Below are 26,503 nucleotides of genomic sequence, written 5' to 3'. Positions count from 1 at the left end.
AAGCCTGACTCTAGAAAGAAGGGGCCAAGGTCACTGGAGAGGAGAGAGAGGAAGGATTAAGGACTATTGAGTGGGTCATAGGGGTTGAGGGCTCTGTGTAGGAAAAACAGTTTCCCACTCAATCCTTTCGATGCCACTGTGATTCAATGTGTGGGTTTATTTCCTCAGAAATTGTCTTACAATTCCGTTCAATTCCGACATTATCTGCCTGGAGGCAGCACAGACCCCACAGGATAAGAGCTCAGTCCCACAAGACTGCCCCCACTTCAGAACCCATTGCAAGCCTCAAGTGGCCTGCACTTCTGACCAACCACCTGTAAGGCGGGGGTTCCCACAACCCCCTCCACAGGTTCAGTAATTTGCTAGGATGGCTCACAGCATCAGGGAAACATTTACTTACATTACTGACTTATGATAAAAGATACCACTCAGCCACAGCCAGTTGGAAGAAAGGCACAGACCCACACGTGGGGCAGAGGCCTGGAGCTTCGGTGCTCTCTCTGGGGGCACCACCACCTCAGCACCTCCCTGTGCTCACCAACTCGGCAGCTCTCCCAATCCTGTCTTTTAGGGATTTTGATGGAGGCTTCATCATATAGGCATGATGGATAATAAATTCAATCTCCAGCCCCTCTTCCCTTCCTGCAGGATGTGGGGTAAACGTTTCAAGCTTCCTATCATGGCCTGGTCATTCTGATGACAGCCCCCATCCTGAGCCTATCCAGCCACCACCAAGAGCCACCTCATTAGAACAAACGATGCTCCTATCATCTAGAAATGTCAAGGGAGTTAGGAGCTCCGTGTCAGGAACTGGTGTCAAAGACCAAATATGTATTTCCTATTACATCACGATATCACAGGTTGTGAGAAGAATGCAATCAATGGTCAAACTCCAGAGCTGCACACTCTCCAATATGGCAGTGACCAGCCACATGCAGTCACCAAGCACTTGAAAGGTGGCTGCTTCAAAGTGGTATGCTAAGTGTAAATACACACTAGATTTTGAAGAGTTAGCAGGAAAAAATAATAATATAAAATAACTCAATGACTTTTTGAATTGATTACATATTAAAATAATGTTTTGGATATATTTGATTATATCAAATATATAACCAAAATTGATTTCACCTGTGTCTTTTTACTTTTTTTAATGTGGCTACTAGAAAATTTGAAGTTACTTCTGTGGCTAACTTTATAGTTCTATTGGACATCACCGACCTCTCTAGCTATGGAAAATTCTGTAGAACAAACAACTGGAAGTTGGAAGAAAAGACAGTAAGAAATAGCAGGGAAGGGCGTGCTGTTTGGACTTGCTTGGAGGTTGGTGGCGCAGGGCAGAAGACTAGCAAACCGAGCAATCATGTCACACAAATTTACTATTCAGACAAATATGACGACGAGGAGTTTGAGTATCGACATGTCATGCTGCCCAAGGACATAGCCAAGCTGGTCCCTAAAACCCATTTGATGTCTGAATCTGAATGGAGTAATCTTGGCATTCAGCAGAGTCAGGGATGGGTCCATTATATGATCCATGAACCAGAACTTCACATCTTGCTGTTCCGGGGCCCCCTACCCAAGAAGCCAAAGTAATGAAGCTGGCGAGCTACTTTTCAGCCTCAAGCTTTACACAGCTGTCCTTACTTCCTAACATCTTTCTGATAACATTATTATGTTGCCTTCTTGTTTCTCACTTTGATATCTAAAAGATGTTCAATACACTGTTTGAATGTGCTGGTAACTGCTTTGCTTCTTGAGTAGAGCCACCACCACCATAGCCCAGCCAGATGAGTGCTCTGTGGACCCACAGCCTCAGCTGAGTGTGACCCTAGAAGCCACAATGTGCTCTGTACCCAGAACGCACTTGGCATCTGAGTTTGAGACCATGGCTGTTACAGGGATCATGTAAACTTGCTGTTTTTGTTTTCTCCTGCCTAATGTTGTATGTATGGTGACTTGTGGATTTATGTTTCAATGTACTGGAAACTTTCCATTTTATTCAAGAAATCTGTTCATGTTAAAAGCCTTGATTAAAGAGGAAGTTTTTATAATCTAAAAAAAAAAAAAAAGAAATAGCAGGGAAGGCTGTAGGTGAAAAGAAACTTAAGAGACCTTTCAAACAACCCAATGCGTAAAGTCATTTGCATTCTGATTCAAGAAAATCAGCCGTGAAAAAAGTAGCATGAAATTTATATGATTGAAAGTTGTAATACTTCACGGATAGTTGATGTTATTAAGGAATTATTGTCAGTTTCTTCGAGATGTGATCATGGTTGTCTAGTTATGCTTTCTGAAATAAGAGTCCTTAGCTTTTAGAGAAGAATAGTGAAATATTTACAGATGAAATGACGGACATGCAGGATTTACTTCAAATATTACAGGAGGGGTAGGGTAGGTATGGGCATAGAGAAAAAGATTAGCTGCGAGTTGGTAATTACTGAAGCTGGGTGAAGTATGTGGAGTTTCATTATGCTAGTCTACCTACTTGTAGGTATATTCCAAATTTTCCATAATAAAAAGTTAAAAAACAAAAAAAAGAACCATCATCACCACCTGAGGTTCTGGCCCAGACTGCTTATGTTCAAATCCCAACTCTAGTCTTGCTAGCTGTGCATCTGTTCGCTCATCTGCAAAATGGGGATGATAGTATTAGCCCCTACATTGCAGGGGTTTATCTGTAATGTGCTTAAAAATGTGGAAACAATATAAATGAAATGAAGATACGTTGCAGGCACTTTGCACATTGTCACGGTGCTCCCAATGCCTTGTTCCAGGGAGGTTATCCTTATTTACCAAGAGGTTAAGTCACCTGCCCTAGGTCATCCAGTCAGTGGAGGCAAAGCCAAGACATGTCCCGAGTTCATCTGACTTCTGAGTTCAGGCATGACCTGAATGTTCTTGCCTCGGGCTCAGGGCTCAACATTTCCTGTCTTCTCTGCTTCTCCAGTCGTGAGAGATTCTGGACCCATTTCCCTGCAGATCAGCTCTAAGGAACATGCTTCTCTCCTGCTCCTTTCTAGAAAAGGCATAACATTGGCAGAACCAGGAACTCTGGAATTCTGAAGGTTGACTCCCTCAATTCCAAGGGGCTCCACCTCCTGAGCGGAACTGGATAGAAGACAAAGGTCACATGGCTAGGGTGAGGCTTTGAGATGGGCAAGACTGTGAGCAGGACTGACAGGTCAGGGCCAGGACCCAGGATCTTCAGAAGCCACAGGGAGCAAGGCAGGGAGCAGCCTCCTTTGTGCCACACCCAGTGAAGGGGAACTCGCTAAGACAGATTTGTTCCTCCCATCTCCAGAAGAGCCTTTGGATGCCAATGGGTGAGGAGCTGAACCTCTGCAAACTCAGTGTGCTGATCCCATTGCCTCTGCTTACATGACTCTCAGGATGGGGAGTTCACTGCATCCCCCTCTTTAAGGACATTATGGTTGTACAAAGGTCTCCAGAATCATCTATTACATCCCCCTCATTCTCCCAATGAGGAAATTAAAGCTCAGAGATGCCGAGGCATTTACCCAAGGGCACACCTGGTCCTGGGCCTATGACCCCTAGACAATACTCCTTCCACCTCTTTGCTATAGAGTCTCAGACAAGGGAGGGATCTCGGCTGGCTGAGAAAGCAGGGAAGGCTTCTTAGAGGAGGTGAGATTGGAGGTGGCCCTTGTAGGGTGGCACTAAGATGTCACTTGATATCCTAATTTTTTTTTTTGCCCTGCCCACTATGTCTGTGCCTGTGCTGCCATGTCACACTAAGCAGAGTAAAATGAAGGAAGGAAGGGATGAAAGGGGCAGGAAAGCGACTCCCAGGAGCTGAAAGGGCAATAGTATAGGTCCCTTTAGCACCTAGGGTATGTTGTGGGAAGCCCTTAGACCCCAATTACTACCCTGTGCAGATGGGGATAAAACTCCACCTGTGCCAACTCAGTGCTCTCCCCGGCTCCTCTGGCCTGCGCGCTGGGCAGGGCCCAAACCAGTTCAGGATTCCTTTTTCTCTGTGACTGACCAGTTAGGGTTCTCTGTTTACTGTGTCTCCTCCTCCTTGTTTTGTATACCGAGGTGAGTGGGAAGAAGGTCACAGCCCAGGCTTGCACGTGGTGGAGGAGCGGGGCCAGTAGCTGTTTAGGCAGAGACCCCGCCCACCACCCTCCGCTCCCAGCAGGGCCTGTGCCATCCCCAGGACACCGGAGACCAGCAGGGGGCTGGTGAGGTTGTGGGAGAAACAGCCTTCCTGGACACACCCAGCTATGGCTCACTTCCCAGCCTGAGCTCTTCCTTAGGAATTGCTTTTCTGGGAAACACTCCTTCTTCCAGACCTGCAGCCTTCCTTTCTATGTGGTTTTTGGTTTTGCTGTCTGGTTAGGGTTTCTATTTTTTCCTGATATACATGAATGGCATGAAGGAAAGTGGAATGAAGACATCGTGACCACCACACAAAGGCCATTGCTCTTAAGGTTTGATGTAAGCTCCCCACTCTCCACCCACTACCGCTCTGCCTCGGCCTGGGGTATGAGGTCTTGGTTTTGACAATCAGACAATATTAGCACACCGCTGTGTCTTCCACCTGCAATGGAGCACTGTCGAATGATTTTAAAAAAGCAAAGTGGCAGGCCGGGCGCGGTGACTCACGCCTGTAATCCCAGCACTTTGGGAGGCTGAGGTGGGCAGATCACCCGAGGTCGGGAGTTCGAGACCAGCCTGACCAACATGGAGAAACCCCCGTCTCTACCAAAAATACAAAATTAGCTGGGTGTGGTGGCGCATGCCTGTAATCCCAGCTACCCGGGAGGCTGAGGCAGGAGAACTGCTTGAACCTGGGAGGCAGAGGTTGCAGTGAGCCAAGATTGTGCCATTGCACTCCAGCCTGGGCAACAAGAGCGAGACTTGGTCTCAAAAAAAAAAAAGAAAAATAGCAAAGTGGCTGAATACCAAGATTCTAGGAGCTAGGTTCAGCCAAACTTCCTGTGTGTCCTGGTAGAATGCCTATCCTCTGTCTCTGGGCCTCCATGCCCATCTCCGTCTCCGTATCATGAGGGATTTTGATGAAATAACGTCCAAGAGCCCTTCCCACACTAATACTCCAGGATTCTGTAAGGTTAATTTGGCAAGAATTCCAACAACGGAAGAAAGACGGAGGGAGGAGTATGTCCAGTCTAATAACTCTATGCTCAAGTCAGAGGGCCCCTCGGGCAGTGTCCCCCAGGGCTACAGCCCTGGCCCCAGACCCTGAGTCCCTCTAACCTGGGTCAAACCCCTAAAAGCCACTCCAGCAAGAGACAGGCAAAGCCTGGGCTCTTGCTGCAGGCTGGCATTGCCTTGCTGTGTGGCTGTAGACATCGCATCACCTCTCGAGGCCTCAGTTTTCCCCTCTGCAAAAGACAGGGTGGGGTAGGTTGGGCATTTTCTTCTTAACTACTAGGACTCCTTCCTCCAGTAAAATTGTGATGGAAACCGGATATCACACAAAGGGAAAGGAAACACTGGCATTTCTGGAGTGTTTGAAGCATGTGAAGTATTGTTTAAGAGCTTTGCAGTCATTAATGTACTTTGTGCTCACATCAACCCCACAAAGTAGGTGCTATTATTTTCCCTACTTGACACATGAAGAAACTGAGGCCCTGAGGAGTTAAGCCACTTGTCCAAGGTAAAGGGTGGGAGCTGGGCTTCTGATAGGGAGTGGGCCTCAGTCATGAAACCACAAGACTTGTGTAGTTCCAACCCCCTGGGGACATCTCCAGGCACTTGACCCATGCTCTTCCAACATTCATGTATGCACACACATACACACACGTGTACACACACATGTGCATACACACAAACACGTGCATGTGTGCACACACAAACACATGCATGCACACACAAACACACACGCACATATACACACACCAACACAAACACACATATGCACAAACACACACACGTGCACGCACACACATGCGTGCACACACACACATGCATGCACACACACACAAATGCACATACATGCGTGCACACTGTGGCTACTCCTCTGCAGCCTGCTGGCCAAATTCGGCTCAAGCCCCAAATCAAAGGTGACTGGCAAGACTGCTAGACGGATTTCTGGAGATGGGAAACTCTGCATTATCAAATTGTGTCAGGGACAGAACACCCATCAGAGCCCTGGGGGAGAGGAGAGACACGGGAGGGGCTACCAATTTTGCTGACCTATGCTGCTGACTCCCCAGCAGCCCCCAACTCCTATGGCCAGCTGAGCCCAGGTCCAAGCTGCCCCCTGCATGGGGCTTGTTCCCTGCAGGGCTATAAGCCACAGCATCCCCTCCAGGACAGCCAGTCCTGTGAACCTGCTCAATCCCTCACTATTCCTTGGGGCCTGCCCTGGGAGAAGGGAGAGTTCCCTGGACCCCTTCTTGAGACTTGCAGTGACAGGGGCATGGCTCACTTGCTCAAATCCCTTGTGTGAGGGGAAGCATGCAAGCGAGTGGGTGCTGGGGCCAGGGCAAGTGCTTTTGGGCTCTGGCCCTACAGTACCGTCTAGGGATGTGTTACAATTAATGCTCTTTTAGCAGTTGCCATCCACTGATGGCTAAGTGTTAATCAACTCAGTGGAGAGTGAGGGTGACAGCCTTTTACACCCTGCCCTCTTTGTACCTGGGTCCTTGTCCGGCATCCAGGAAGAATCAGGTCACACGGACTTGAAGGATGGTGCATGCAGAGGTTTTATTGAGTGATGGAGGTGGCTGTCAATGGGATGGGGAGCTGGAAAGGGGATGGAGTGGGAAGGTTATCTTCCAGATGGCTGAACTCTTCTCCAATTGTCCAGCTGCCTCTTCCACATTCAGACACTTCTTCTCTTCTCTCCTTCTCTGCCATGCTGCTCTGCTCCTCTGCCAATGGAGTTTGGGGTTTTTATGGGTATAGGATGGGGGGCATGGTGGGCCAGGGTGGTTTTGGCAAAAGCAACACTCAGGTGGGAAAACAGGAATGTGAAGTTCTCATTTAGGGCCGTGGGCCCAGGCTTGCGGGTGGGGCCTTTGCCAGAGAACTGCCCTCCTCTACCCAGTATTTCCCTGCCTTCTGTCCATATCACCTGCACCAAGAACCTCGCTGAGTGCGAGCCAATCCAGAGCCAGAGAAAGGACTTGACACTTGGCCTCAGGCAGACCCAGGCTTGAATCCTGGCCCTGCCTCTGATGAGCAGGGTGACCTGAACTATCTCAGGTTGCCTCACTGACTCTCCTTTCCCATCTGGAACATGAGAAAAGCAACGCATCAGCCACTCAGTGCAGTGTTGAGGCTGGAACAGGCGGGGCACACTGTAAGCTCCATTTCCTTTTGCCTCCACCCAGCAATTATGTCTGCTGGGGAGAAGAGGAGAAATAAGGATCACACCCTGCCCTCTATCAGTCAGTCAACAACGATTTATTAAACACCTACTATGTGTCAGGCACTTGACAGAGAAATGAAATAACAACACAAGCAACTCTTATAGCTGTGCCCCATAATAAATGTTATAGGAGCAGGAGGCAGGTAGAGGTGGAAGAGAACCTCCTGCTTGCAGGGGGATATCAGTCAGAGAAACAGAACCAATAGGAGTCACAGATTAAGAGACGTATTGCAAGGAATTGGCTTATGTGATTGTAGGGATGACTAGGCAAGTCAGAAGTCCCTTGGGAATGCCAGAACACTCAGCCTTGGACCAAAGCTCCTGCCCACAAGCTGAATTTCTTCTTCTTCCAGGAAACCTCAGATCTGCTCTGAAGTCCTTTCAACTGATTGAATCAGGCCCATGCAGGGAGTCGAGGACAAGCTTCCTTAGTGAAAGCCAGCTGGCTGTGGGCTGTCACCACACAGACAAACTGCTTCACACCAACACCAAGATTAGCATGAAATGGAATAACTGGGGCCTGTTGTCCAGCCAGGTGGACCCACAGACTCACTGCAGCAGAGCACCTAGAGGAGGCCACGGAGGGTTAGTGACAGAGCAGAATCAGGCAGGGCACCCGGGCAGGGGGCAGACCCAGCAAAGGCTCCCGGGGGGATTGTAGAAGAGGTCCTTGGAGATCAGGGAGTATAGTAACGTGGCTGTGGCACAATTAAATTAAATTAAATTAAATTAAAAATTAAATTAAATTAAAAAGGATTGGTGGCTCACGCCTGTAATCCCAGCACTTTGGGAGACCGAGGCGGGCCGATCATGAGGTCAGGAGATCAAGACCATCCTGGCTAACACGGTGAAACCCCGTCTCTACTAAAAATACAAAAAAAAAAAAAATTAGCCGGGCGTGGTGTCAGGTGCCTGTAGTACCAACTACTCGGGAGGCTGAGGCAGGAGAATGGCGTGAATCCGGGAGGTAGAGCTTGCAGTGAGCCGTGATCGTGCCACTGCACTCCAGCCTGGGCTACACAGCGAGACTCCGTCTCAAAAAAAAAAAAAAAATTAAAAAGGATTGGAATAAAGGAATGGTTTAATAAACATAAATAAACAAATGCAATGCCTTTTTTGAAGGCGTCATTACTACAGCCATGATGGAGCAACATGGATACATTCCCATGACAGGAGGTTTCATGTGAAACCACAGTGACAGAACACAGTTGGATGTGGCATACATAAAACAGCTGTGTCCAGGGATGGAACTCTGGGAGATCTTCCCATTAGTTTTAAATGCTCTTTCATGTAGTTTTTTTTTATTTTTATTTTTTTGAGATGGAGTCTCGCTCTGTCGCCCAGGCTGGAGTGCAACGGTGCGATCTCGGCTCACTGCAACCTCTGCCTCCTGGGTTCAAGTGATTCTCCTGTCTCAGCCCCCCAAGTAGCTGGGATTATTGGTGCCCGCCACCACACCCAGCTAATTTTTATATTTTTAGTAGAGATGGGGCTTAATATTAGTTTTAAATGCTCTTTGTTTCGTTTTTTGTTGTTGTTGTTGTTGTTTTTGAATTGGAGTCTCGCTCAGTCACCTAGTTTGGAGTGCAAAGGTGGGATCTCAGCTCACTGCAACCTCTGCCTCCCGGTTGAAGCGATTCTCCTGCCTCAGCCCCGCAAGTAGCTGGGATTATAGGCACCCGCCATCATGCCCAGCTAATTTTTGTATTTCACCATGTTGGCCAGGATGGTCTTGAACTCCTGACCTCAGGCGATCCACCCACCTTGGCCTCCCAAAGTGCTGGGATTACAGGCGTGAGCCACTGCACCCAGCCTAGTTATCTTTTTTTTTTTTTTTTTAAAGAGAGAGATGTTATTTTTTTTTTTAAGGGGAATGAGTGGTGGTAGGATGTCAGATGAAATTGCTTACTTATTAAAACTGAAAAACCCAGTGTGGGGAAAGAAACAAAGCACTGAGCAGAATAATCTAACCACAGTGAACAGGAAAAAAGGCCAAGAATAAAATAAGTTCTTGGGTATCCAAGGGCGAGAAAAGCCAGGCCAGCAGGCCTCCTCTTCCCTTGCAGAAAGCAGGATGGATGAGGGGCTCTGCTTCTCCAGGCTCCCTCATGTCCCCACTGAAAATGTTTCCAGAACATTCCAGGCCCATAAAGTGTCTAAATGCTGGAAGGACTCACATGTCTATGTCTGGGATTGAATCAAATCTTCTGACTCAGTTCTCTTTGGGAGTTCTGAGAATGGAGGTCACTTCCCAGAACCCCGTCCTCCCCCTACAGACAGCTTTGGCCTTCTTTTCAGGGAAGAAAAGAAAAGGGACTCGGAAAGCCTACTGAGGGCCACGTAGCTCCTGCTGTTGAGGCTGCTGTGGTTTATGAGGCGCCATCACCCCCTTCCGCCACCCCCTGCCTGCTGTGGCCTGAGGCTTTCCTTCGTGACTCTCTTATAAACAGCATCCAGACTCAGTAACCACGTCAATCAGCTTTTAGAGGAAAACATTTATTCTGGGGAGGTGTCAGGGAAAGGATTCAGGAGATCTTGGTTCTTTCTAGCTCTGGCCTTGACATTGACTTGCTGGGTGGTCTGAAGGATTTCACTTATTTACAGAGCGAATGTTGTTCAAGAATTTGGGATGTACAAAACTCAGCCGCAGGCGCAGTGCGGGCTGGGAAGACGAGCAAGGCAGGGTTCTCCTCTCCGAGTACAGCGAATATGGTGGGACAGATGCACACGCACTTTATGCACGCATACATGCACACCATGAGCTCAGCTGCCACTGAGAGGAGATGGGAGATGCAGAGGCAGAGGGAGAAGAGCCACCCTCCGACTAAGGATGGAGCGCAGCTATCTCAAGAGCTCTCCTGGATGGACAGACTGGTGGCGTCCCAGTAACACCCCCCATCTCTCCATCCAGCTGTGTAATGAATGACTGGAAACCTCAGCTGGACTGTGAGCAGGAGATCTGGCCAGGTGGAAGGGAATCCCTGACACCCTACAGCCCCTGGTGTAGCTAAAGCAGACGGGCCTCCTGGGCTGGTGCAGGAAGAACAGCTTACATTCTGGAACACATTGACCACGTGCTCCATGCGTCTGACACACACAGACTCGTCTACTCCCCACAGCGCCGTAGGAGATGGGGCTGTTTAAAATACCAATCCCCACTGTACAGTTGAAAAAAATGAGGTGCAATGAAGTTAAATAACGAGCCCTAGAGAGGAGGACTCAATTCACAGTCAGCTTCCAGAGCCCGTCGGCCTAACCGCCAGGCTGGCTTCCCGTCCATAATGCATGTTTCTAGCTAGAGGCTTTCAGGCTGGGTTTCCCACACTTAGCCATTTACATTCACGTTCACAGTTTTTGCCATATCCATGTCAGCTGTACAACTATATCTTTAGTAGTGACTTACTTTTGAACTGTAACTTCATGTCACCAATTTAAATGGAAAATGAGTATCATTTATCTTTTTTTTTTTTTTTTTTTTTTTTTTTGAGATGGAGTCTCGCTCTGTCGCCCAGGCTGGAGTGCAGTGGCGTGATCTCGGCTCACTGCAAGCTCCGCCTCCCGGGTTCACGCCATTCTCCTACCTCAACCTCCCGAGTAGCTGAGACTACAGGCGCCCGCCACTGCACCCGGCTAATTTTTTGTATTTTTAGTAGAGACGGGTTTTCACCGTGTTAGCCAGGATGGTCTTGATCTCCTGACCTCCTGATCTGCCCGCCTCGGCCTCCCAAAGTGCTGGGATTATAGGCTTGAGCCACCGCGCCCGGCTGGAAAATGAGTATCATTTATCATAAAAAAGATGATAACTAAAAAATAAAAGCAATAGAATGTAAACAATGCTATTAAAGCCTGGGTAGACTTGGGGACCAGCCAAGGCTCTGAGCCTGCTCAGTCTGTTGAAAGAGGAGATTATGCACATAGAAAGGTGCTGCAGAGGCGTGGACACCATGCTGAGACTTTCTTATTGGCCTAATCAGGAGGAATGACTCAATGATTCAAGGTTATTTACCAGCCAAACTACTTCCCTTGCTGGGAAATGCTTCCCGGCTCTAACATGCAGTCACAAAATACGGGACACAAGTTGACATCAGAAGGAAAAATATCTTTTCCTTCTTCGCTTCCGAGTTCTTGGTTGGGGGCCCTGAAACAAAAAGCAGATGAACAAGAGAAAAGTGAACAAATTAGTTTAATGTAAGTTTAATGTGACATGGGAACCTTCATAAGGAAATGAAGTAATTAAGCCTGAGTGCCTTTTTATTTTTTTTGAGACAGAGTCTCACTCTATCGCCCAGGCTGGAGTGCAGTGGTGCGATACGGCTCACTGCAGCCTTGATCACCCCGGGCTCAGGTGATCCTCCCACCTCAGCTTCCCAGGTAGTTAGGACTAGGACTACAGGTGTGGGCCACCACGGCCACCTAATTTTTTTGTACTTTTTATAGACACGGTCTCACTGTGTTGGCCAGGCTGGTCTCCCACTCCTGGGCTCAAGCGATCCGCCTGCCTCCGCCTCCCAAAGTGCTGGGGTCACAGGCATGAACCACTGTGCCCAGCCTGAGTGTTTCCATTAGATGTGATGAAGAGTGGAGAATCGTGGGGATGTGGTGGGACCAGGGGGCACGAGCGAAGTACAGAGAACTGGGGAAACAGCAAGGCCTGTCGGGGCTCCTCTCAGTGTCTCCAGTGCTCAGAGGGGACGGTGCCCCTTTCCTCTGGGTGTGGAGTCTGGTGACCTGCTTCAGGGAACAATCACACAGTCCTTCCTGCACCTGCTGTTTCTTGGATTCTTTCCACTTAAAATATTCATCATTCGAAGCTGCCACATTTTGGGGTAGCGTGCCCTGAACCCCATCATTGACTACAAGGTCGGGGGCCCCACATGAGGCCCACTTGGGCCTCGAGACAGTGACACTATGTATTTCGTGGAGGCCACTGCTTCAAAGGCCCTAAGGTGTGGATTCCTGGGAAACCAAAACAGGCTGTCTCCGGGGCTCAAGTGGAATTGATTCCTGACAGCGCCAGGCCCACAGTGCCTGCATGAGTAAATGAAGAAAGTGTTTTTACAGTAAGTCTTCTTGGACAGAATTCTGAGGGAGAGAGAGAATGAGTGAATCAGAATGTTGGATGTTCCCTCTAAGGCATCTGTTTAAAAAATCAGGGGGAAAACCCAGGAGCAGAGTCATCGCCTGTCCCCAGCTCTGAGGATCAGCGTCTGTGAGGGGCACGAGTCCACCCTCCCAGCTCTGTAGACAAGGAAACTGTGGTCCAGAGAGATGGAGATCCCACAGACAGCGGCCCACCTGGAGGACTCCCTCCCCGCCTGACTTTATATTCCCAGGATGTGTTCATCAGGGTCTCAGTAAAAAAGAGAGGGCACATTCCAACTGGGTAATAGGAAGAGGAGGTTAATGAAGCGTTTCTTTACAGTGCCGTAGGCAGCATATTGGGGTTCTGCGAGGAGCAGGCAGCACCCTGGGTGCCTCAGGGCTGGTGTGGCAAAGCCTCAGCACCCTCCCTACCTCCTTCCCCCTTTGAGATCAAGCCCCTGATAAAAGCAGTGAACTCTGCTCCAGGCCCAGCCAGCATAAAGGCCCCCAAGAGAGGAGCCAACAACACCCCATCTGCCCTCTCACCCTCCCTCAGGCTCCTGCTGGGGCTCCCACTGGCCGAACCCAAAGAGAAGCCAGAAGGCAAAGAGCCCCGTGGTACCCGTCGGGGCTCCCAAGCAGGGGCCACAGAGGAGAAGCCAGAAGGTGACCTGGAGCAGGACACAGCAGCGCCCTGACAGGGATCCTCACCCAGGGCACGCCTCTAGAGCAGATGGAGAAAACAACTCCGTCGACTTCAGACTCCCAAATTCTCCCAGTTCCTTAACCCGCCTGCCCTCTGGACTTCGGGAGAAAGTTGAGAGGGAAAGCCCTCAACTTTGTTTTGAAAATGAGAGCAATGTTTACAGCCACTAGCAAGCAATTAGGATCCAGCTGGGCTGATGTGGCCAGATCTGGGGACACCCAGCCAGGTAGATGTACAACAGACCCATAATGGAGGTCAGCGAGGAAACGCTGGACAAGCCCCCCATGACTGAGCTGTGAGGACCTGAGTTATCTGTGCGGTGGTCACTGTCATGTAGAAATGGAAGCTGTACGTGCAGGCTGAGGCCTCTCAGCTGGACAGTTCAGCCCGAGTGAGCCCCAAGAGGACAGGGGAGGCTGGTCTTCATTCTTCCCCTCTGAATCATGAGCACATGATAGACCATCAATAAATTGTTAAATGCTTTTAAAAATGAATGCTTTAAGCCAGGTGCGGTGGCTCACATCTGTAATCCCAGCACTTTGGGTGGCCGAGGCGGGTGGATCGTTTGAGGTCAGGAGTTCGAGACCAACCTGGCCAACATGGCAAAACCTCATCTCTACCAAAAATACAAAAATTAGCCGGGCATGGTGGCAGACACCTGTGATCCCAGCTACTCAGGAGGCTGAGACAGGAGAATCGCTTGAACCTGGGAGGCAGAGGTTGCAGTGAGCCGAGATTACGCCATTGCACTCCAGCCTCGGTGACAGAGCGAGACTCCGTCTCAAAAAAAAAAAAAATTATGCTTCAAACACATGATCTCTCACCACTGTTGAATTTTCTTTCTATGAGCCCAGGAGGGCCTCTCAGAGAGGAAAGCTCCCAGGTCTTCCTTTCCCTCTGCAAACTCCCTGCCTTGAAGGATCAGAAGGACTGTGCTGCTCATTGCATCCTTTGCAAGTTCCAAACCCTGATCCCAGCTCTGCTTAGGAGTTCCTGCAAACCTTTTCCGGGTGTTAATTACCTCCCACTTCATTTCCTGTTTACCAGCTCAGCTTTTTGTTTTAATGTGTTTGAATTCCCTGAACTGACCATTGTCTGATCTCCACCTCCCAACTGAATTAGGGGAGCTGGGCTTCTGGAAACCCAGGTGCCCGGTGTTGCAGAGTGGCTGAAAGCTGGGATGTGGCAGATCTGTGGCTACATTCATGCACACACACACCCCCACATACCCACACATGCACACACACACACCTGCACTCACACACTTGCACGTGCATAGACCACAGTTTTCCACACCCTTCCTAGACATGGGTCACTTGGTATCCTGGAGAGAGTGTGAAGTCTGGAATGGAAAGAGAGGGGGTTAAGCCCCACGTCTAGCCATGGGACTGAGACAAGTCACTCCCACCCATCTGCGCCTCGTTTCCTCCTCTGTGAGGCAAGCACAGAGCCCATGCCTGCCTCCCTGGATGGGAGTGATGTGAAACTTGAAGAGGGGTAGAGACAAGGGTCATCAATGGAAGCCCCTTGGGCAAAAAGGCCCTTTCAACCAGGGGCACAGAGGAGGCCCTGGGCTGAGAACTTGACAGCACTTTGTACTGGTAACCAGCCCAAGGGACTGGAAATACTCAGATGTGTCTGTCTCCCTTATTAGGTTCAAAGTCCCTCAAGACCCTGTCTCCATGACAGTGCTCCAGGCCTGACCCCTCCTCTGAGCTCCAGACCCTGCTGGACCCAACAGCCATTCCCATCCCCACCCGCCTGGAATTCTCCAAAGAACCTCCCCTTTAACAGTTCCAGTCTAAACACATGAACTTTCTCCTCGAAATCAGTCCCCCATCTCTGCCTTTGCAGGAGATGGAAGCCATGACACCTGCCTCGCCCCTGTCCTCACCCCATCCATGTCCAATCAAGCACTAGGCATGTCAGGTTTACCCTCTAAAGTCCTCTGGAATCCAGCCTGTCAGTCTCCATCATCCCAGGTGGAAGCTAATGGGCTGACTGGTCCTTGCTTCCACTCTACCCCCACTGCAATCCCGACTCCCTGAGCAGCAGCCAGGGCCTAATCCATATTCACACCAAGCGCCTTCCTGACTGAGATCTCCTCCTGCACCACCATCCCTCCACCCTGTTTAGTTCTGCTCACCCTCAGAGTTATCATCAATATCCACTCGCCCTCGCAGGCGGGTTTGGGACCCCATGTTCTATGCTGTCACAGGACCTTTTGCTTGATTTCACTGTACTTAGGTCAGTTTGCAGTTATTACGTGACTGAGCAATATCTGGCTTCTCCAGTAGACTGTCAGCTCCTAGCCATTGTATCCCTGGCACCGCTGTGTGGGAGCACTTCACAAACGTCCATTGAGTCAGGGACTCAGCAGTCTCCATTTCTCCTCCCTGCTGGAGAATGCGTGTATTTTGCAGTCCCCAGCCCCTGTGCCATCTAACCATCTTTTCTTCTCTGTTCAGCCAAGGTGTGGCCCCACTCACCTCCCACTCTGAGTCCAAATGTTCTCTCCCTGGAAGATACCAATGTTTCTGTCTGTTCGTGAGGACTCCGTGCCCACCACGGCCTCTTTCAGGTGAGTCAAAGGGATTCCTCAGTTCACTAGTTAGAGGTGGGGGACAGACACCCTGGAGAACTCCCTGGAAAGCTCAACCCTTATGCCCCGGACAACAGTTGAAGGAACCAGTGATGTTAAGCCCAAAGACAAAACCTCTCAAGTGTCCAAGTCCCTGTAGGCCTGTTGGGAGCAGAGGGAATGTTCTGTGGAACTAGAGGAAGAGGGGCTCAGGGAGGAGAAGGGCACATTCCCGGTTGTCATATGTGATCTATCCCAGATGAACTTGGAAGTGAAGGTAAGAGAGTTAAACATTAAAGTAAATACCCGTGGATCAGACAGCAATGTGCCAGATTGCCTTGGAGACAAAATATCTCCAACACATGTCTGACATCTGGTGGAAGATCAGAACACTCTAAGGAGAGAATTTAAGCGAAAGGGGAGGAGGACCCGAGCCAGAGTAGAAGCAGAGGATAGGGAGATCTGTTCTGGGGGCAGCACTTGCAAGAAACAAGACTGAGGGGTCCACTCCAACCTCTCCACCCTGCTGCAGGTGCAGCCTACGATAAAGATAAGCAGATGGCCATCTCAGCTGAGGCCACAGTGCACTGGACCTATAGTTTCCAATTCTGCACTCACCAGGCATCTTTCTGATGATCCTATGGCTTCTCAAAGCCAGGGACGGGCCAGGATCCATCCCCTTGGCTATTGCCTTGCTGAGAAATTAATAAGCAGCATCTGGTGCTATACTTTGGTCTCTAGTGAGTTAGCTCATGAAAGATGATAGATTCTCCAAGCCAGGGGTATGGAGGAAATGGGTTTTCTGTAGCTACAGAAATGGGGTTGAGGGTTGGACCAAGGGGACTACCCAGGGGAAGTCTTACCTTCAGAGGACTCTGGAAAGGAGGCTGCAAGTTTTCATGGGTCAAGAATTCAGAGCCCAGTAAAGACAGCTTATCTCTGTTCCAAGATGTCTGGGGCCTTGGTTGGAAGATTCAAAGGCTAGGAAACCAGGAGCCACCAAAAGCTTAACAGGGGCCAGAGGATCCACTTTCAAGGTGGCAAGTTGGTTCCCCGCTATGTGGCTGCTTGAGTATCCTCACATGGCAGCTCACGTCCTTCCAAGTAAGCAATGCAAGATGCCAAGAAAGATGCTGCAAAGCATGTTATGACCTAGCCTCAGAAATCACACACCATCCCTGCCACCATTAGTAAGAAGTCCAGCCCACATCCAGGAGAAGGGGAAGCAGATTCCTCCCTTTGAAAGGAAGAATATCAAGTAATTTGGGGGCATATGAAAGCCACCACGCACCATAGGGATCTTTTCAGAGCATACTTCTTATACCATCACTGTAGTTCCTTAAGACTCCGGGGCAAAGCCTCACTTCCTTAGCACCCAGTGAAGACCACGCTTACTCCCTCACTCAACCTCTTGCTACTTCCCACCTCTCCTGTCCAACATCTAGTGTCACTGTCCAGAACATATCAACAGCTTCCCCAGTTCTGTGCCTCTGCTCAGACTGTTCCCCCTGCCTGGTCTGCTTGTCCTCCTTCTTGTCCCCTGTCAAAATGCTTCTTATCCTTCAAGACCCAGCTCTAGAGTCACCTCCAACCCGTTACCCACCAGCCCCCACTCCAAGTCTGTGTCCCACACCCCTCCTGCTCCCTCCAGGGCACCCTCCACACTCTGGGCCACAGTTGTCAGGAGTAGGGCAGGGCAGGGGCCGGGTAGTGTCTTTGTGTTTTTGCACTCAGGGCAGAGCTCAGCACAGAGCAGATGCTCAAAAAACATTTAAAGGATAAAAGCATTGATTTGTGGGTCCCCCAGTCTGGCTCCAGGATGCCAGCCAGCTGCTCCTAGAAGCAAAGGGACTTTTCCTGGGAAATCCCAGAGGTGATGATCAGTATCTCTCCCACAACTTGTAGCTCAGCTCTTCCTCCATGAGCCTGACTATCAACGGACCTCCCAGAAACAGCCCCCTTTCCTTCTCTCACCCACAGCACAGGGCACTGGGAAAATGCCCAGTGAGTCCTGACCTCTGGGTTGTGCTTTGGACTTTTCAGCATGTCTTCGCATCCACTCTTTGACTTGAATCTTGCAACAGCCATGAAAAAAGAAATGCAAAGCGAGTCAGGATGAGAGCAATACCCTACTCCAAAGAAGGCAAAATAGAAGCTCAGAGAGGTCAAGCAATTTGCCCAAGACCACACAGCTAGGATTCGACCTCATGGCTGTCTAAGCCCCATGCCTCTGCTGAAGGTAGAGATGAATTACAGCAACAAGTCTAGAAAGGTGCCTGCCCTGTGGTCTGTGAGTCTTGCCTAAGAAAGAAAGAGGAGCCAGGGGGTTAAAGATGAGGTCACCAACAAACGGAGGTGTTGGAGTTTACCACTGGTTATTTTAATGGGTTTGCAAGAATTGCTAATTATTTATGTTGATTGTCATACAATTATGACAATTGTAAGAACTGTCAATTGTTAATGTTTATTGAGCCAAGTGCAGTGCTTGGGGCATTTTGCACATTGTCTCAGATCCCTATCACGACCCTAAGAGGTAGTTTTTTTAACTCCCATTTTATAGGTGAGGTCATTGTGGTTCAAGGACGTTAAGTAACTTCCCCAGCATCACACAGCTTATAAGGCAGCCAGGATGTGAACCCAGTAGGACTATCCAGCTCCAAAGTCCCCACCCTCCCTTGCCATCTGCATCCTCTGATCATCTTCAGTGCTTTGCTGATAGAAGGTATGGAAATACGATCCCACAAACTGTCCAGGAAGACAGAAACTGGGCAGATGGGCTGGCCATGGTCTCCAAGCCACACTGGAATCTCCAGGTCTGGCATGATATCATTTTTCTCTTTTAATAAATTAACTCACCCACCACAAGGTTTTGAGAGGCTGCAAGGTGACCAACTCCCTTGGGAGGGGCCCGGTTGATAAGGAAGGAATGTCAATCTCCCATCGCGGAAGCTTCAAGGAGGCCAAGGGTCCAAGACTTGAGATTGTTAGTGCTGTTGATGGACACTGGCCAAGGAAATAGCCCAGTGGAGCCTCGAGAGGAAGAACATGAGGCCCCCGTTTAGATCCAAGGATCACAGGGGGCTCTGTAAGACCCAGGAGAGTCAGGTGCGCCTAAGCGCTGGCTGCAGAAAACAGCCTGGGCTCCACCTCGACTTCTCCATGTCCTGGCTGGTTGTCTTTAACCCCTGTCTCCTTCTGCACCAGTTTTTGATCTTCCATTGTGACCCTGAGGGGTAACAGCCTCTTTTCCACTTTCTTTCAGCACCGACATGCTCAATGTCACCTTGCAAGGGCCCACTCTTAACGGGACCTTTGCCCAGAGCAAATGCCCCCAAGTGGACTGGCTGGGCTGGCTTAACACCATCCAGTCCCCCTTCCTCTGGGTGCTGTTCGTGCTGGCCACCCTAGAGAACATCTTTGTCCTCAGCGTCTTCTGCCTGCACAAGAGCAGCTGCACGGTGGCAGAGATCTACCTGGGCAACCTGGCTGCAGCAGACCTGATCCTGGCCTGCGGGCTGCCCTTCTGGGCCATCACCATCTCCAACAACTTCGACTGGCTCTTTGGGGAGACGCTCTGCCGCGTGGTGAATGCCATTATCTACATGAACCTGTACAGCAGCATCTGTTTCCTGATGCTGGTGAGCATCGACCGCTACCTGGCCCTGGTGAAAACCATGTCCATGGGCCGGATGCGCCGCGTGCGCTGGGCCAAGCTCTACAGCTTGGTGATCTGGGGGTGCACGCTGCTCCTGAGCTCACCCATGCTGGTGTTCCGGACCATGAAGGAGTACAGCGATGAGGGCCACAACGTCACCGCTTGCATCATCAGCTACCCATCCCTCATCTGGGAAGTGTTCACCAACATGCTCCTGAATGTCGTGGGCTTCCTGTTGCCCCTGAGCGTCATCACCTTCTGTACGATGCAGATCATGCAGGTGCTGCGGAACAACGAGATGCAGAAGTTCAAGGAGATCCAGACGGAGAGGAGGGCCACGGTGCTAGTCCTGGTTGTGCTGCTGCTATTCGTCATCTGCTGGCTGCCCTTCCAGATCAGCACCTTCCTGGACACCCTGCATCGCCTCGGCATCCTCTCCAGCTGCCAGGACGAGCGCATCATCGATGTAATCACACAGATCGCCTCCTTCATGGCCTACAGCAACAGCTGCCTCAACCCACTGGTGTACGTGATCGTGGGCAAGCGCTTCCGAAAGAAGTCTTGGGAGGTGTACCAGGGAGTGTGCCAGAAAGGGGGCTGCAGGTCAGAACCCATTCAGATGGAGAACTCCATGGGCACACTGCGGACCTCCATCTCGGTGGAACGCCAGATTCACAAACTGCAGGACTGGGCAGGGAGCAGACAGTGAGCAAACGCCAGCAGGGCTGCTGTGAATTTGTGTAAGGATTGAGGGACAGTTGCTTCTCAGCATGGGCCCAGGAATGCCAAGGAGACATCCATGCACGACCTTGGGAAATGAGTTGATGTCTCCAGTAAAACACCGGAGAGTAATTCCTGCCCTGCCCAATTTTGCAGGGAGCATGACTGTGAGGATGGGGTGAACTCGTGCACAGCCAAGGACTCCGTAAACACGACAGCATTACTGTTCTTATTTGCTGCCACACCTGAGCCAGCCTGCTCCTTCCCAGGAGTGGAGGAGGCCTGGGGTCAGGGAGAGGAGTGACTGAGCTTCCCTCCCACGTGGTCTCCCTCCCTGCCCCAGCAAGACAACTTGGATCTCCAGGAGAACTGCCATCCAGCTTTGGTGCAATGGCTGAGTGTACAAGTGAATTCTTGCCCTGGGTTTCTTTAATCCACTCAGCTGGAACTTTGGAGGACAATTTCTCGTATTAATGAAGGTTAAGCCCTGAGGGGTCCCTAATAAGAACCTGGAGACCAGGATTCTATGGCTCCCCTCACTGATGGACAAGGAGGTCTGTGCCAAAGAAGAATCCAATAAGCACATATTGAGCACTTGCTGTATATGCAGTATTGAGCACTGGAGGCAAGAGGGAAGAAAGAGAAGGAGCCATCTCCATCTTGAAGGAACTCAAAGACTCGAGTGGGAACGACTGGGCACTGCCACCACCAGAAAGCTGTTCGATGAGATGGTCGAGCAGGGTGCTGTGGGTGACATGGACAGCAGAAGGGGGAGACCAAGGTTCCAGCTCAACCAATAACTATTGCACAACCACCTGTCCCTGCCTCGGTTCCCTCTTCTGTAACATGAAGTCGTTGTGAGTATTAAAGGCAGTAACAGGTATAAAAGTACTTAGAAAAGCAAAGGGTGCTATGTACACATGAGGCATTATTATGCAGATGTAACTGGGGTATGTTTACTGTAAGGAAAAGAAAATGAGGTTTAGGAATAGCTCTGTGGAGCAGAAGCAGTATTGGGAGCCGGAGGCGGTGTGAAGCACCAGTGTCTGGCACACAGTAGGTGCTCACTGGCTCCCTTCCACCTGTCATTCCCATCACCCTGAGGCCACCACCGCCACACACACATGAGCATTTGGAGAGAAGGCCATGTCTTCAAAGTTTGATGTGTGATGAGGCAGAGGAAGATACTTCGAATCGGTCTTGCCCAGAGGATCACAGTGCTGAGACCCCCCACCGCCAGCCAGTACCTGGGAAGGGGGAGAGTGCAGGCCTGCTCAGGGACTGCTCCTGTCTCAGCAACCAAGGGATTGTTCCTGTCAATCAATGGTTTATTGGAAGGTGGCCCAGTATGAGCCCTAGAGGAGTGTGAGAAGGAATGGCAATGGTGTTCACCATCGGCAGTGCCAGGGCAGCACCCATTCACTTTATAAATGAATATTTATTAGCTGGTTGGAGAGCTAGAACCTGGAGAACTAGAACCTGGAGGGCTAGAACCTGGAGAGGCTAGAATCTAGAGGGGCTAGAACCTAGAGAAGCTAAAACCCTGAGAGCTAGAAGCTGGAGACCTAGAACCTGGAGGGCTGGAATCTGGAAAGCTAGAACCTGGAGGGCCAGAACATGGAGGGCTAGAACCTGGAGAGCTAGAACATGGAGAGCTATAACCCGGGAGGCTAGAACCTGGCAAGCCAGAGCCTGGAGGGAATGAACCTGGAGGGCTAGAACCTGGAGAATGAGAAAAATTTACATGGCAAAGAGCCCATAAATCCTGACCAATCCAACTCTGAATTTTAAAGCAATATCGTCAAAAAAAAGATTCCCTCCTTACCCCCAACCCACTCGTTTTTCCCACCACCCACTCTCCTCTGCCTCAATAAGTATCTGGAGAAAGAAAACAGGTGAAAGAAGAAGTAAAAACCATTTAGTATTAGAATGAAGTCAAACTGTGCCACACATGGTGAATGAAAAAAAAAAAAGAGAGGCTGTGTTTTGTCACACAGGGCAGTCATTCATCAGCAGAGCACGCGATGGTCTGAGACTCTCTTAGCAGCAGAGCTCTGCCGCAATGGCCATGTGGGGATCCACACCTGGTCTGAGGGGCAAGTGAGTCTGTGGGAGAAGAGCTGCCCTGTGCATGGTGTAGATGCCCTGATAAAGAACATCTGCCCTGTGAAAGACTCAATGAGCTGTTATGTTGTAAACAGGAAGCATTTCACATCCAAATGAGAAAATCATGTAAACATGTGTCTTTTCTGTAGAGCATAATAAATGGATGAGGTTTTTGCGTAGCTCTAGCATTTGTTACAACTCCCGAAACCCCCGAGTTTGGTCCCTGGGGTACCGCCTTGCACACTCAGAAGCCTTTGGGAAGGGGTGCTATTTATTTCTGCTCAATCTGTTAACAGGCTTCTGGCATGTAGATCAGTGATCTCCAAGCTTTTGTGATTGTATATTCCTATAGGAAAAAAAGAATTGATTATGCATACCCAATATGTATACTTATTAATATGTATGAAGATGTACATTCTAAAATATAATCAACCAATAGAAATTTAAGAAAGAAGATATAAAAAATATTAACAGTGCTTGAATATTTCCTTCCATCTTACATTTCTACAGGGATAACTCATTACCAAGTTCCCACTACATGAGTGTGAGACCCTCATGAGGCCTAGAATCATAGGCGCAGCAGCGATTCAATCATTTATTCATGCAATATAGACTTACTGAGTGCCTACCACTTGACTTCCCTTCAAATCAGGAGTATCTTCTACAATATCCTGATGAAAAGCCACTTGTTTCATACTCCCAGTGATGGGGAACTCATTATCCATTCCACTTTGGGATCCCTTCATTATTCATATATTCATTCCTTCACTCATTTACTAAACAAAACTTGCCTAGTCTGTCTCCATAAATGCCCCTCCTCCATCCATGCATCCATCCATCCATGCCAGAAACCTGGGGCTCATCGTTCAATGTACCCTCTCCTTCATCCGTTCCATCTAGTAGGTCAGCACCTCTTTTATTTTTTTCTAACTTTTAGTTTGAGTTCAGGGGTACACGTGCAGGTTTGTTACACAGGTAAACTTGGGTCATGGGGGTTTGTTGTACAGATTATTTCATCACCCAAGCATTAAGCCTAGTACCAATTAGTCATTTTTCCTGCTCCTCTCCCTCTTCCCAACCCCCACTCTCCACTAGGCCCCAGTGTCTGTTGTTCCCTTCTTTGTGTTCATGTGTTTCATCATTTAGCTCCCACTTATAAATGAGAACATGTGGTATTTGGTTTTCTGTTCTTGGGTTAGTTTGCTAAGGATAATGGCCTCCAGCTCCATCCATGTTCCCGCAGAGGACGTGATCTCATTCTTTTTTATGGCTGCATAGTATTCCATGGTTGTACATGTACCGCATTTTCTTTATCCAGTCTATAATTGATGGGCATTTACGTTGATTCCATGCCTTTGCCATTGTGAATAGTGCTGCAGTGAACATTCATGTGCATGTGTATTTATGATAGAATGATTTATATTCCCTTGGGTATATACCCAGTAATGGGATCAGCACCTCTTTTAGATTCTACTCACTAAGTGTTTCCTAAATCTGTGTTTCTTTCTATGTCCAATCATCATCTGTCATGGGTGCCTCCAATACTAACTACTACCATCTCCCAGTTTTTATTCTCCACTCTGCAGCCAACATGGTCTTTTAAGAATGCAAATATATTCATGAGGAGGCTATAAACACAGAGAATTGTGTTCCGGAGCCAAGACTTTAGGATTAGGTAGACCTGGATTCCACTTGTGATTCAGCCTTGGGCTCTTATTTGCTGTGTAGTCTTGGGTACCTCAGTTATCCTTTCTGAGTCAACATTTCCTTGTCTGTAAAATGGGGATAATAATGGTATCTACCTCATAGAATTGTTAATAGGATTAATGTATGAAAGCATCTAGCACAGTGCCTGGTACATAGTTGGCACTGAACATGTACTAGCTTTGATGATGATGATGATGATGTTGGCAGTGAGTGTGATGGGGGCATCTTCCAAGGGAAACCCTTCCATAGTGTCCCACCCCTCTTGCGATAAGGTTCTACAGCTGTAACATGGCTTGCAAGACCCTTCATGATCTGGCCCCTGTCTTGTCTCTATGTCTCCCTCTCTCTGCCCCAGGCTCATTCTCTACCCTCCAGGCTTTTGGACGCGAGAACCTAGACAGATCCCAGAAGATATTTCATTCTGCCTCCAGTGCCCATTCTTCCCACCCAGGCTGCACCCCCTCACTAAGTGCCCTGAGCTTGGAGGAAGTCGTCCACAAGTGCCTAAGGGAGCTCACTCATCCAGGGAATTTTGTTCACAGATGCCTGCATTACTCAAGGGAGTCTGTGATCCAGGGGAAACCACATGCCTGGAAACCTGAGCAGGGCTCTTAGCAGGCAAAAAAAAAAAAAAAAAAAAAAAGGCTGGGAGAGCCTCCCCAGCGAGGCAACAGGAGCAGCCCCTTGACTCCTGATCCTCTCTGGCTCCAGCAAGCTGGCGCAATGAGAAGAAGCCCAGGTGGGCTTAGGGGACCAAGCAAGGGGCCTAGCTCCTGAGTCTTCCCTGGCCAGAGAGGGGTGAGAATAGGATGCAGACATGCAAACTGGACACCAGATGACCTCGTGGGAATTCATGCTAGTGCTGGAGCCGCTTGAGCACAGCCTTCATGACTTAGAGGGGGGCATCTCCATTTTGTAGACCCCAGCCATGTGCTGCATTATCTCTTCGTTACCCAATTCCTGACCCTTACGTAGCTCTGATCCTTCACCAAGGATGAGGGTGGGGAGCAGGGATGAACAACAGAGGTCATGATTTGGCAATAGCAATGGCCAAAAGTTTAATCGTTTGTTCATGAGAATTTTATTCTGGTTTTAGTTTTTTATTTTGTTTTGTCGACTGAGGCAAAATAGTCCCAGGTCAAAGGGACCCCATCAAAATACTTCATGCTCACAACCACTCTGGGAGTTTGCATGATCACTGGTTCATGGTATGGAAGCTGAGGCAAGAGAGGGAAGTAACTTGCCAAGGCCATGCAGTTCTTAAGGAGGGTGCTCTGGAAATTCTCTCTGTTCTTGGGGTGTTCATGCCTTAACAAACCGAGGATACAAATTCTGTCACAGGAAAAGTCCTCGAAGTGCCTTCTTGCATAAGGAGCTTACGACCCAGGGCTTGGGCTATTTCTGCCACAATAAAATCTTTGCATCTCGTAGGCCTTGTGCATACTTGCTTCCTGCAGATCACCTTCCCAGAGGCTGGTGGATGTAATTCACATGCCATACAGTTTACCCACTTCAGCTTTTACTTAATAACTGATTCATGCAACCATCACTACTGTCTAATTCCAGAACACTTTCATCATCCCCCAAGGAATTGCATATTCATTAGCAGTCACGTCCCATTCTTCCTTCCTCATGGCTTTGGGCAACCACTAATATTTCTGTCTCTAGATTTACCTGTTGTGAAAGAAGCCAGGCACATGTTGTAGGACGCTGTCTCTGTAGAGCCTATAACACAGGTCTTTTGTGTCTAGCTCCTTTTACCTCCTTATACTGAGCTAGAATGTTTAATTGTTGGGGGAGAACTTTGGGGATCAGGCCATGGGTTCCCTACCATGCCACTTGTGTGATCTCAGCAAGCAACTTTAAATCTTCCCTCCCACCATCTTTGGCCTTAGTTTGCTCATCTGTCAAACGGAGAGATAATAAGTCATGACTCTAATAGGCTTCTGGCATGTAGATCAGTGGTCTCCAAGGACTGCCTTATGTGATGTTGATGCTGTCCTCTATAGTTTATGAAGGCCCCAGCACCAACAGTACAGGGGCTTGGAGGCAGGTTCCTGGTTCACATCTCACCTCTGCCACTTCCCAGCTGTGGGAATTTGAAGAAGGTCATTGAATTTCTCTGAGTGTCTCTTTTCTCATCTATTAAATGAAGATCCAAGTATTGTGAAGATTCAGTGAGATAAAGATGTTGTGATGAGTTAAAGAGTATCCCTCCACCCCAACTCATGTCCACATGGAACTTCAGAATATGACCTTATTTGGGAATAGGGTCTTTGCAGAAGTAGTTAAATTAAGATGAGGTTACACAGGTTGAGCATTCCTAATCCAAAAATCTGAAATCACAAATGCCCCCAAATCCACAACTTTTTGAGCACTGACATGATGCTCAAAAGACATATTACTGGAACATTTTAGATTTTGGATTTCTGAATTAAGGATGGTCAGCTGGTATGTGTTCTGCAAATATTCCAAAATCCAAAAACATTCAAAATGCAAAACACAAAAACTTCTGGTCCCAAGCGTTTCTGGATAAGGGATCCCCAGTCTGTGCTGGACTAAGGTGACCCCTAAATCCAATAA

The 26,503-nt window shown here is 49.0% G+C and overlaps 1 protein-coding gene across 2 annotated transcripts in view; it reads left to right on the top strand.

Annotated features, from left to right (window-relative positions):
- The window catches only part of BDKRB2 (bradykinin receptor B2), a 58,663-nt gene that overhangs the window by 17,182 nt on the left and 14,978 nt on the right, over window positions 1–26,503 (top strand). Inside the window, exons 2-3 of one of the 2 annotated variants that reach the window (XR_009210377.1) lie at window positions 15,620–15,732; window positions 18,995–20,964. Coding sequence is in view for 1 of the 2 variants with exons in the window: in XM_032180240.2 (XP_032036131.1) it covers window positions 15,659–15,732; window positions 18,995–20,096 (1,176 nt within the window). In the remaining variant the exon portion in view is untranslated. Of the gene's footprint in view, window positions 1–15,619; window positions 15,733–18,994; window positions 22,195–26,503 lie in introns of those variants that run through there. The other variant, XM_032180240.2, reaches the window with a different exon arrangement.

Source organism: Hylobates moloch, unplaced genomic scaffold (genome assembly GCF_009828535.3).
Source record: "Hylobates moloch isolate HMO894 unplaced genomic scaffold, HMol_V3 SCAFFOLD_16, whole genome shotgun sequence".
NCBI lineage: Eukaryota > Metazoa > Chordata > Mammalia > Primates > Hylobatidae > Hylobates > Hylobates moloch.
The sequence above is the reverse complement of the archived record's forward strand: the minus strand, read 5'-3'. Positions and strand labels throughout refer to the sequence as shown.